Source organism: Pholcus phalangioides, unplaced genomic scaffold (genome assembly GCF_987345545.1).
Source record: "Pholcus phalangioides strain wild (caught in Gottingen) unplaced genomic scaffold, Ppha-v1.0 ptg000014l_1, whole genome shotgun sequence".
Taxonomy (NCBI): Eukaryota; Metazoa; Arthropoda; class Arachnida; order Araneae; family Pholcidae; genus Pholcus; species Pholcus phalangioides.
Window position 1 is genome coordinate 3,926,677 of NW_028301607.1, and position 12,944 is coordinate 3,939,620.

At 37.4% G+C, this 12,944-nt stretch overlaps 1 protein-coding gene across 1 annotated transcript in view; it reads left to right on the forward strand.

Annotated features, from left to right (window-relative positions):
• The window catches only part of LOC149077995 (protein tyrosine phosphatase domain-containing protein 1-like), a 111,133-nt gene that overhangs the window by 76,192 nt on the left and 21,997 nt on the right, over window positions 1-12,944 (forward strand). Inside the window, exons 6-8 of the mRNA XM_089241553.1 lie at window positions 297-412; window positions 535-556; window positions 10,165-10,359. Of these exons, the coding sequence (XP_089097679.1) occupies window positions 297-412; window positions 535-556; window positions 10,165-10,359 (333 nt within the window). The remainder of the gene's footprint in view (window positions 1-296; window positions 413-534; window positions 557-10,164; window positions 10,360-12,944) is intronic.

Genomic DNA, 12,944 nt, shown 5'->3' on the forward strand with positions numbered 1-12,944 from the left:
AACATATCATGAAATCATTTCTTTCAATAATTATGCAATTATTATTTTATTGATTGTGAAGTCATTTCTCTCATTGATTTATAATTTATTTTTTCCAATAATTCTGAAATTATTTGTTTCAAAAATTCAAAAATTAGTACTTCATTAATTGTGAGCTTTCATTAATTTTTTTCCGGAATTATTTCTTCCATTAATTGTGAATTATGTCATTTAAATTGCGTTGATTAAATTTAGTAATTGTGCAAAAATAATTGCGATCAAATAATTTCTTGTTTTCCCCTCAATCCATGATACAGAAAAGGAATCCGCTCAATCATCAACTTACAGCAGAGGGGTGAACACGCACATTGTGGGGTTCCCATAGAAAGCTCCAGTTTTTCATACGACCCGCAAGTTTTCATGGAAAACAAGAGTGAGTTCGAGCTTCATCGTTCTATTTACTACGGTTCATTAACAAATTTATATTTGCGTACGTATGTATGTGATGCTGTACTTCTTTCATTAAAAGGTATCTATTTTTCTCTGTTGTTTCAGTATTTTACTACAACTTCGATTGGTAAGTGAAACTATCATTATAATATAATTGTTCAATACAATTCCGACTATTCATAATTAAATTATCAAGGCTTTTTACACAAACTTTCATTGTAAAAATACTTTTGTATACGCATTTTAAAGGGGGTGAGGAAAAATTGAAAACAGTTAAAATACTCCAAATTTTACCAAATCAAAATCGCCAATGTTCAAGTTTCTTTGACTTTACACTTTTTGCATTTAGGGAACCCTTAAAATAACTTAAAGGATCTAGGGAAGTGATTTTCAACCTGTGGTGGCCATATGGCCCCCTTGGGGTCCTGGGATATTCTAAGGGGGGCCTCCATGTGAAAATCAGGTGAAAGTGGGAGCTACGAGGTGTAAAAGGCCACAGAGAAGTGTGAAGGAAAATAAAGCTTTTCCAGGAGTGAAATATTTTGGGGAAATAAATATTACCACTTTCAGAATCTAGCAGAGCTGTCCATAGAACCAGGGCTAACTTTACCCTCGGGCTGATGCGGGTATACCCAGGGTATAATACCTATATGGGGCTTGTAAGATGTGATCTCGTACTATAGTACTATATTTTCCGAATGTATATAAATTTGTAAGCCATTACTTCCAGCTAAGCATGGGAGCCCCAGAACATCCCTTTGCCAAAGGACCCATGATGTTCAGACCGCCATGCATAAAACCACCACAAGAAGGAAAAGCTCACTGAACTCTTAACCCAGATCTGGCGTGGACTAAGTGTGGTACATCTAGAGCAGTGATTCCCAACGTTGGCGTTAACGCCCCCTCGGGGGCGATAGAAACTACGGGTGTAACATAGGATCCTATGGGTTAGATTGCGTTGGGGGATAGCATAGGAGAAAAAAAATTCTGAAGAAGGGGGCGGTGGGACAAAAAAGGTTGGGAAACTATGATCTAGAGGGTCGAATTATTGTGTAGGTACTTTGGATCCTCCAGCATTTTGCACACAGACCTATTTTTCCCGTATAATTCGGCCCTTAGTAGGGATGATCACCCACCCTCTGGATCCACGCATGGCCCAGGGTTACATAGATCGATATTATTTGTAAAGTTTCGTGAATTATAAATTTAGCTTTTATTAAACTCAATTCGATAAGTAGAAAAGATCTCACCTTTAGATGAGGATGGGGGCCTTGCATAAGACGGGGGGGGGGGGTCCCACGAGAAGTTACTATTGTCCAAATGGGGGCCATGGGCTGTGAAAAGGGTTGAGAAAAACTGATCTACAGAACCCCATGAAAAACCTGCGAGCGTTACTGGAGGTATATGCAAATTTCTCGCGAGAGACCCACTGCGATCTCCCAGAACGGAACCTTAAGTGTTCCGCGGATTCCCAGTTGAGAAAAGATACTTGTTAAAAAAGCATATTCTGATATGCATTTGCGTCATGAAGAAAAGTATCTAGAAAAACAAAATGGCGTCACACACGTAAATGAAATTTTGGCAGACATGCTTCCCTGTGTAGGTGAATCAGATTCCACGCAACACTCAGTTTGGTATGAATCTAGTTAGCGTGCCAGACATCATCAAGTTTTATTATTATGTAAGATGATTTGTGAGCCAAGAAATATCTGTTCGGCAGCCGATGTTGACAATATTGGAATAAGTGGATTGGGATCTTTGGCTCTGATGGAGGCGCCCACGAAGTTTCAGAAACCTTGGTTTTTGGCATTAAACCTTTACTTTCGAAGTGCTATGTTGTCAGAGGCGCATTTATGGTTTTGGCTAGACGCCTATGGGCTACACGAATTTTGTGGCCCTACTCCCATTCTTGTCTGATTTTCTTGACTAATTTTTCCTGGAATTCGTTACCCTGTTTCGGTCACTCACTTGCATACTGTTTTGGTCACTCAGATGCTTGCAGACGCTCTAAGCCACTCCTTTGGTCGCTCACTGGCATGTTTCCCTGCTTTATAGGTCGCTCTTTAGTTACATCATTTTTATCATTTACACACTGATCTAGAATGCTCGCCCTAGATCAGTTTTTCTCAACCACCGATGCAGTGCCTCTGTACTGGGCCTTGACATAGGTCCATCCGGGCCGTGAATGGTTTACCGATTCATTTTTATTTTCACTTATACCCTTCCGTCCAATTACATAAAAGAAATCATACGGGCCACAGGCTTCCAAGAACCCCTGTGAAAGAATTGTTAAGAACCACTGCCCTAGATCACTCGTTTAGTTATCCACATGCTTTCACACTCACGTGCTTAGATCACTCTGTAGGTCATTAACATGCTTTCACACTCACGTGCTTAGATCACTCTGTAGGTCATTAACATGCTTTCACACTCACGTGCTTAGATCACTCTGTAGGTCATTAACATGCTTTCACACTCTGTAGGTCACTCATTTGGTCATTCTTGCAAACTCTCAATGTCACTCCTTTGACCACTCACTCACTAAGTCCCTTGAAGCCCCCTAAAAGCCGTGACGCACACTCTGAGAAACACTGCATTAGACGCATAACTGCGGGGCTTAGAATTTGTAGGGTACGCCTTTGAATATCAAAGGGAGAGGATTAACGTATTTTTGCTGTAGAAACGACGAAGAACTACGAACATCCATCGCCAGCAGCGGTATTTCCGAACGCACGTTATCAAACCTTACATTGATATGAGTAATGAGGAAATGTGGGATCCCGTGATTGGTGAGTGACGAAGGTAGTACGTCACCATCGGCGGAGTTCTTGGCGAAATTCAAGACGAAAGCAGAAATCACTATTCCTGCCTTCATCTTAATCTTGCCAAGAACTCCACCGATATGGCAACGTATTACCTTCGTCACTGATTGCGACCAATCACGGGATCCCAAATTTCTCCCTTACTCGTATCAATGTAAGGGTTCGTCAATATGCTTTCTGGTAATACCAATGCTGTTTTTTTTTCTTTCGGGGTCCTTCATTTTACGGAGTATTTCGAACTGCAACCCGGAAGTTCTTCTTCAATGCCAACGGATTTTAGTGTATCTGCTATGTATTGTTTTGCATTATACAATTTTCAGCAAGATGTTCTCGATAACCTGTTTACTAGGCAAATAATTGGGCGCATAACTTTCTGTGAATTCTACATTTCCTCCCACCCCCCATCTCCCAGCAAAACGTACGACCACAACTTTCAATGCGTATATTATTGCCTAGACCAGCGGTTCCCATACGGGGGTACGCGAAAAGAAAATGGTAATGGCGGTCACCCGTCTATAAAAAAGAACAAAATAATTTAAAAAGAATTAAAATAACTTTTAAAAGGTAGGTTTAAAAAGTGAGGTAGAGGTTTCTTCACTAATATTGCCAGTTGTAATAATATATTGACCTCCCTATCAATAAAATCTTCTATAGCAGAGGGGTTGCGTCCGCTGGAAGGACCGGCCCGCGTCCGACCTATGATCAGGATTCGCGCACTCTTGGATCGCTCTTCCTCGGTGTTTTAGATATGATTGTTGGCATATGCCGGGCTGTTCATAAAAACGAAGGGCAATTAATTAATTCGCGTTGTGCCTAACTTTTGTTGTGGGTGTTTGTATTGAGGCGTGTGCGCGTCATTCCCACAATTTTCTACGTCAAATTTTGTACCAAGCTACCTATACTACTCACGTGATTTACGCTATGGATGAGTGGCTAAAAACTGGATCCGTGCGGAAGCGGGAGTTGACTGAAACACCAAAATGAAGTACCGTGCACCTGTAAACGTGTAAACATGTTTTGAATCTGCCGAAAGTGATGCTGTCAAAGCTACCGAGGCCTCTTAACAAGCCCGTCGATAAAAATTTCGTTCGGGGTGGGGGGCGATCAAAGTGATAGAACAATCGATTTGGCCATATTTTTCCCTTTTTCTCATATTTCGGGAGGGGGGGGGGTACCAGACCTCCAATCCCCCCCCCTTTTCACGGCCTTGCCTCCTACTACATTACCTATCGTACTGAGAGAAGAGGGGAAAAAATCACACCATTTGGTGAAAATTCAACTTCACCGTGCATCAAAAGATGCTGTCAGATGCATGCGCCTGCAAGAGGAAAGTGCTCACATAATGAGCCTAATACCTCTGTCAAATAATACGGTGTCTCGGAGAATACGGGACAGGTCAGGCGATGTTGAGAGCACAGTCGTAAGTCACGTCAAAGGTTGCGAATGTTTTTCTATCGGAGCCGACGGAAGCACCGACGTTTTTAGCGCAATATTCTGTGCTACTTGCTAAGTGCTTGGATAGAGAATTCGAAGAAAATCCTTTTTATTTGTCACCCATTGAAGGGGGTCGTACGACTGTTAAAGACTTATTTTAAGCAATTAATCATTATTTCGTTGAAAAAAAAAAGAATTCAATGGTCAAAATGCGTTTGGCTCTTCACAGATGGAGGGAAATCCTAAGGAATGTTGCTGCTACTCGGGCCTTCGTGCACGCGTGGCAGAATTCGTCTGCCAAAATGAAATATCGACTCACTGCTATATTCACAGACAGATTCCCTGCATCGAATGCTTTGCCTCCAAATTTGCGAAACGTTCTTGATGGAGCGGTCAAAGTTGTCAACTTTATCAAGGTGAATCCTAGCAACTGCAGGTTGTGTAAATTGTTGTGGACGGCCTTCACAACACATTGCTGTTGCACACCACCGAAGTTAGGTGGTTGTCTCTGGGTAAGTCCTGGCACGGCTGTTCGAACTTCGGCACGAGGTAGCCCTTTTTTTTTGGAAGTGTTCGAAGCATTTCACGATTTCTTGTCACAAGCCGAGCTAAATTTAACAGTCGGTCACTTGGAAGGATTAAAATCACCGTTTGAAAAATATTTTTCAAACGGTGATTTGATTTTGATTGATGACTACTCACTCAGAACTGAATGGCCACTCACTTGGTCCATAACTCTGATTTATGATCATATACTAGGGCCCATAACTTTTTATTAATGACTATCGACCCCACGACTTTCATTCATGACTGTGAGCCGGAAATGGGTGATTGGTGAGTGCCTAACCCATTCAAAGAAGAGCATTTTGAACCGGCTTCATTGTCGATTCCAGGAAAGTAGACTTGCTGGAGCTCGCATCCGATACCACTCTGAAGAATCTCTTCAATGGCGGAATGGTGAGCCTAGTCAGTTTTTTGGACTCGTCGAGGTGACGAATACAGTGAACGTTCTAGAAAATCCATAATGTTTTTGTTGCAGTTTGTTAGCACGGAGCTTGTTGAACGGGCGTTTTCTTCGTATACTTATACAAAAAATGAATATAGAAGCAAATTGAACGCAGCTCCGGATTTGAGATTGCATTTATCCTCTTTTGTGCCTAATTTTTCAAAACTTTGTAATTCAATAGAGTTTCAAATTATAACATTAATTTTTCTTTTTTCCAATCTTTGTGTTAATTTGTTTGCTTACATCAAAAATAAAAACTGTGTAATGAAAAAATATATCGGGGCGGGGGGAGGGGGATGCCTAGGAGGATTCGGAGTCGGGAGTACGCGGAAAGGAACCGAGCCAGCTGGGAGTACGCGGACTGAACAAGGTTGGGAACCGCTGGCCTAGACCATAAGGTACCTTCTTTCAATGAAGCTGCTTTGCCACACAGGTAAAAAAAATATTCAGACCGAATAAAGACCATCATTTCAGATTTAACCTTGGTTACGGCCTCAGAAAAAATATGTATTATTCCCGGAATTTATTTGAAAAGTCGTAAAATAAATCACGGCAGGTGTAATCAGTTCAAAACAGCCGAATAACAAGCATAAATTGGAATCGGAAGCCCGTGAGAAAGAAACAAAATAGTATAAATCCATTAGTTAATCAGTTTGACGTCATTTAATGAGCGGTACTTGAAAGCTGACGGACAGTACGATATCATCTGGAATTCATTATGCGTATTCGTATTCACCAAAATGTCTGTTTTGTTCATGTTATGAGTTCCAGAATGGAATTTTTTTTTGGTTTTTTCTCGTATATTTTACTGCAAACAGAACATTTTGGTGTCGATCGCGTGATGCTTCTCATTAGCTGCGGCTCAACACAAATGGCCGAATTATTGATCCCTTTTACGTGTGGTTTCTTTCGTCCTTTTCGAAGGATAAAAATACAAAAAAGGAATTGATAATGATGCTTATATGGCTCTACGCTGTTTTTTTACATTTGCCAAGATTAGCCAACAATAGTTAGTTAGTGCTTGAGTGGAATGAAATCGATGCAGTATCGGATTCTTGGTAGCGTATCTGCCCGGGTTTTCCGTTTTTGACGAGATTCCGTTATTTGATGACGCGAATGAATGCAGTGTTGGAATTGCCAGAGTTTTTGGCATTTGACGTTCCAAATGTTGTGGACTGCGCAACATATTTCGGTTTAGGAACTTAATTCGTTCCCGAAGTCCGTTGGAAAAATCGAAACAATTTTTTTTCCATAAGAATCAATGTAAAATGAAATAATCCGTTCATGGCACCCCTGAAGTTTTCGAGTGGTAATTTTTACATCAGGTCCTGTGCATTACGGGAAACTAACGAGAGAATCATTAGAATATTTCGTTTTTCTTCATTTCATACCGTGCACCGCCCAGGCTCTATCGACCATTGTCAATTTTAGCCGTTGCCCCGGATGAGGGTGGCTGGGCGGTGTCGGGTGCTTTATTATGCATATAAAATGCATTACATGAAAAAAAGGCATATACAGATTTAAATATTTCTATTATACAAAATTTATACAGATGAGCTCTTATGATGTCTTTGTAGCTCTATTGAGCCCTTTGTTGTTCTCTGTGGCCAGGCGCCAGGTTTTGGATCATGGCTTCCCTCGTTGGCTTGTTCGCTCGGGTGAGCCTTCCGGCGTGGCCAGGCTAGGTCCTAATATAAGAAATAACTTCATAATTAATGTAAATTTTAAATTAATGAGAGAAATAATTTCAGAACTAATGGAAATGTAAAACTATTCCCCTTCCCCCGAGATGAAGTCCTTTTGTGTCCGTAAACCGAAACATTTTCATTGTTCGCAAACCAGGGCGTTCGTAAACAGAGGGCTCGCTGTACTTTCAATCTTTTCATGGACTTGACGGCCCATAATTTCCAATGACAGCCACTTGCCTCATAAATTTGATTCATGGCTAATCAGTCTGGAACCTTGGTTATTATTGATTTGTTTGACTCACTCTTTGACATTTATGTGATCAAAAAATACAAAACTTTGATTCATAATCACTATTACCAGGACTTTGATTTTAATAACCATTCACTTTGGCCAGTTTTCACAATTTTGACAACAACTCACGTTATCCAAGTGAGTTGTTGTCCATCAAAACCATTTTACGGTTTTGAGTGATGACCACAAATATGATAAATGATCACTCTGTCTGACCAATTTCCCCAATTCTGAGTGATGAATGACCACTCACTATGACAAGTTTTTACAATATTGAGTGATGAACGCGACTTTGACTTGGCAGAATTTTAAAATTTTATGTGATGACAGCAACTATGACTGATGACCACTAACTTTTCCAACTTTGACTGATGACCATAATTTAGATTTTATGACTATTCACTTAGGCCAATTTTCACGATTTTGAGTGATGATTACGATTGATTAATGATCATTCACTTGGTCAATTTTGAGTGATTATCATAATTTTAATTAATAGGAATTAAATTAAAAAATTTAATTGAATTTAATAATTTAATTTAACGCTAGTCTGTTTTTACGATCTTGGGTGATGACCACGATTGATTAATGATCACTGACTTGGTCAATCTTAAGTGATAATCACAAATTTGATTAATGATCACTGACTTGGTCAATCTTAAGTGATAATCACAAATTTGATTAATGCCCACTTTATTAGTCAATTTTTACAATTTTCCGTGATGACCACGTGTTTGATTGATGACCACTCACTTTTACCAATTTTCACAATTTCGAATGATGACCACTCACTTTTACCAATTTTCACAATTTTGAATGATGACCACATTCTTGATTATTGACCACTCATTTTGGCCAATTTAAAAAAAATTTTGAGTGATGATCAAGTCTTTGATTGATGACCACTCACTTGGTCCATAACTCTGATTTATGATCATATACTAGGCCGATAACTTTTATCACTATCGACCCCACCACTTCCGTTCATGACTGTTTACCTCTAATGACCACTTACTTATAACTCTTTGTATATTCATATCTATCACAGCATTTGGTCCACAATCATCATTATTGACATTCCATGATACTTTACAACTTTGCATCATGATCTCTTAGCCCACAACTAAAATTTGACAACTTGGTTTGCAAATTTTTTTTTCATGACTACTTTTGCTCACAGCTGTCTTCCGTGATCAGTTTGCACCAAACTTAAATTCATAACTACTTGGTTCAAAACTTTGTTTCACGAGGCCACTTAGTTTAAGCCACAACTTTAATAAGTGAACGTTTACTATACAGAGCTTTGTTTCATAAAATCTACAACTCGCTCACAATTCGACGATTTGACTCTTGGCCTGCCCAGTTGGATAGGTTGGGTAACCATTGTCGTCATCGATTGTCACTATGTGTACTGTGAAGAATACTCGCGAACGAAATTACAGATCAAAAATTGTTGTCAACTAAACGTAAATAAATCGGCAACACACAAACACTGCATTCATTAAGAATATGCAAATACGTACAAGAAAATTATTGCATACAATTTTAATATTAATCATTGGTTATTGGCAACTTTTTCTCGACCATCTCGTTGGGCATTTGGTTCACTCCCTGACCTCGTCCCTCACAATATGGGTCACTCGTCTAATTATTCACATGCTTGTTCACGCTCTGTAGGTCAGTTGTTTGATCATTCACATGCTTGCTTATGCTCGCTGTCACGCTTTTGCTCATTCACGGGCGTGCACACTATTTTGGTCACTCACATGCTTGCACACTGTTTTGTCACTCACATGCTTGCACAATGTTTTGTCACTCACATGCTTGCACAATGCTTTGTCACTCACATGCTTGCACAATGTTTTCGTCACTCACATGCTTGCACAATGTTTTCGTCATTCACATGCTTGCACAATGTTTTCGTCATTCACATGCTTGCACAATGTTTTCGTCATTCACATGCTTGCACAATGTTTTCGTCATTCACATGCTTGCACAATGTTTTCGTCATTCACATATTTTCACCCGCTCTAGGTTACTCACTGACCTGGTTCCTCATTCTTTAGGTCACTATACTGGTAATTCATATGCTTGCTCACACATGCTTGCTCATGCTCTCTAGGTCACTCGTTTGGTCATTCACATGCTTGCTCATGCTCTGAGGCATTCTTTTGCTCAGACGTGCTTACAAACACTCTTGGTCATTCACTAATCTAGTCCCTTGCTGTCTGGGCAGAGATGGATTTATTGAGGCTTACACAAATTTAGCCGTCCTCTCCCCATTCTAATAATTTTGTTGGCCACTAATGTTTAAATTTTTCGCCACTCTGAACTTGCCACCCTGTGCTGCAGCCTGCTAAACCTCCCTGTAAATACGTCACTGATTGCTATTTATATTTCCATGGAATGACGCTTCCAATACCATCATGATATGTTAAGTTTTTGTGTTCTAATAATCACTAGATGGACGTGTAAGTATTTTTTCCTCTGCAGGAAGGACTACGGTTGCGTGTCCAAGACTCAGATGCTGGACATCGTGAAGGTACTGACCTTCGCACTGACGGAGGGAAAAGTCGCCATTCACTCTCACAGTGGACTAGGCCGGCCCGGTGTGTTGGTGGCTTGTTATCTCGTCTATAACCTCAGGTGCAAGCCCAACGATGCCGTGGAATTCTTACGACAGAAGAGGTATCGACTTTCATTTCTGTCATTAATTTGTGTTCATGTAGTCACACTGGTATATTAGTTTCAAAATTATAATGTGAATTTTTACTAATACAAACAAAAACATTCTACATATTGATGAGTCTTGGTTATTATTAAAAATCTTTAAGCTTTTAAAAAAATTTCAAAGTATATCAAATAAACAGTTATTTTCCGGATATTATGCTGAGGTGAACTCGGAAAGAAAAGTCATCACGTCTCCGCCGGGACCGGAACCCAGGCCTTCTTGCATACCGGGCAATCATGCTGCCATCTACACCACTGGAGACATGACCCTGCCTTCCTTATTTCACGCACTGTGGCGTGAGGCGCTGAAGTAGAGGCATTAGTAGCCTCTCTTAACTTCAGGAAATGGCCCCCCCGGTTGGGACGGTTCAGAGAGAGATGCGGGTAGCATGCTTTGCCCGGTATGCAAGAGGGGCCTGGGTTCGAGTCCCGGAGGAGACGTGATGAATTTTATTTCCGAGTTCACCTCAGCATAATATCCGGGAAATAACTCTGTTTCCTTGATATACTATAATAGTTTTAAAAGCTTAAAGATTTTGAATAATAACAAGACTCATCAATATATAGAATGTTTTAGTTTATATTAGTAAAAATTCACATTCTAATTTTTTATCATATCTGCATGAAATAATTTTACCTCAAATTTGGATCAAAAAAAGAAAAGACGCCAATACCAAAGACATAGACGCGACTCCATTCAGAAAAGTGGTTTATAGTAGTGTTCGATCTTTTCAGGCTTTAAACCGGGGGGGGGGGGCTTCAAAGAATGAAAGAAATAATTCTAAAAAGAATGAAAGAAATAATTCTAGAAATAAATAATTCTAGAAAGCAATAATTCTGGAATAATTGAAAAATAATTCTAGAATGAATGAAAGAAATAATTCTAGAAAGAATGAAAGAAACAATTCTAGAAAGAATGAAAGAAATAATTCTAGAAAGAATGAAAGAAATAATTCTGGAAGAAATTACAAAAATAATTCTAGAATGAATGAAAGAAATAATTCTAGAAAGAATGAAAGAAACAATTCTAGACAGAATGAAAGAAATAATTCTGGAAAAAATGAAAGAAATAATTCTGGAAAAAATGACAAAAATAATTCTAGAATGAATGAAAGAAATAATTCTAAAAGAATGAAAGAAATAATTCTAGAAATAAATAATTCTAGAAAGCAATAATTCTGGAATAATTGAAAAATAATTCTAGAATGAATGAAAGAAATAATTCTAGAAAGAATGAAAGAAACAATTCTAGAAAGAATGAAAGAAATAATTCTAGAAAGAATGAAAGAAATAATTCTGGAAGAAATTACAAAAATAATTCTAGAATGAATGAAAGAAATAATTCTAAAAAGAATGAAAGAAATAATTCTAAAAAGAATGAAAGAAATAATTCTAGAAATAAATAATTCTAGAAAGCAATAATTCTGGAATAATTGAAAAATAATTCTAGAATGAATGAAAGAAATAATTCTAGAAAGAATGAAAGAAACAATTCTAGAAAGAATGAAAGAAATAATTCTAGAAAGAATGAAAGAAATAATTCTGGAAGAAATTACAAAAATAATTCTAGAATGAATGAAAGAAATAATTCTAGAAAGAATGAAAGAAACAATTCTAGACAGAATGAAAGAAATAATTCTGGAAAAAATGAAAGAAATAATTCTGGAAAAAATGACAAAAATAATTCTAGAATGAATGAAAGAAATAATTCTAAAAGAATGAAAGAAATAATTCTAGAAATAAATAATTCTAGAAAGCAATAATTCTGGAATAATTGAAAAATAATTCTAGAATGAATGAAAGAAATAATTCTAGAAAGAATGAAAGAAACAATTCTAGAAAGAATGAAAGAAATAATTCTAGAAAGAATGAAAGAAATAATTCTGGAAGAAATTACAAAAATAATTCTAGAATGAATGAAAGAAATAATTCTAGAAAGAATGAAAGAAACAATTCTAGAAAGAATGAAAGAAATAATTCTGGAAAAAATGAAAGAAATAATTCTGGAAAAAATGACAAAAATAATTCTAGAATGAATGAAAGAAATAATTCTAAAAGAATGAAAGAAATAATTCTAGAAATAAATAATTCTAGAAAGCAATAATTCTGGAATAATTGAAAAATAATTCTAGAATGAATGAAAGAAATAATTCTAGAAAGAATGAAAGAAACAATTCTAGAAAGAATGAAAGAAATAATTCTAGAAAGAATGAAAGAAATAATTCTGGAAGAAATTACAAAAATAATTCTAGAATGAATGAAAGAAATAATTCTAAAAAGAATGAAAGAAATAATTCTAAAAAGAATGAAAGAAATAATTCTAGAAATAAATAATTCTAGAAAGCAATAATTCTGTAATAATTGAAAAATAATTCTAGAATGAATGAAAGAAATAATTCTAGAAAGAATGAAAGAAACAATTCTAGAAAGAATGAAAGAAATAATTCTAGAAAGAATGAAAGAAATAATTCTAGAAAGAATGAAAGAAACAATTCTAGAAAGAATGAAAGAAATAATTCTAAAAAGAATGAAAGAAATAATTC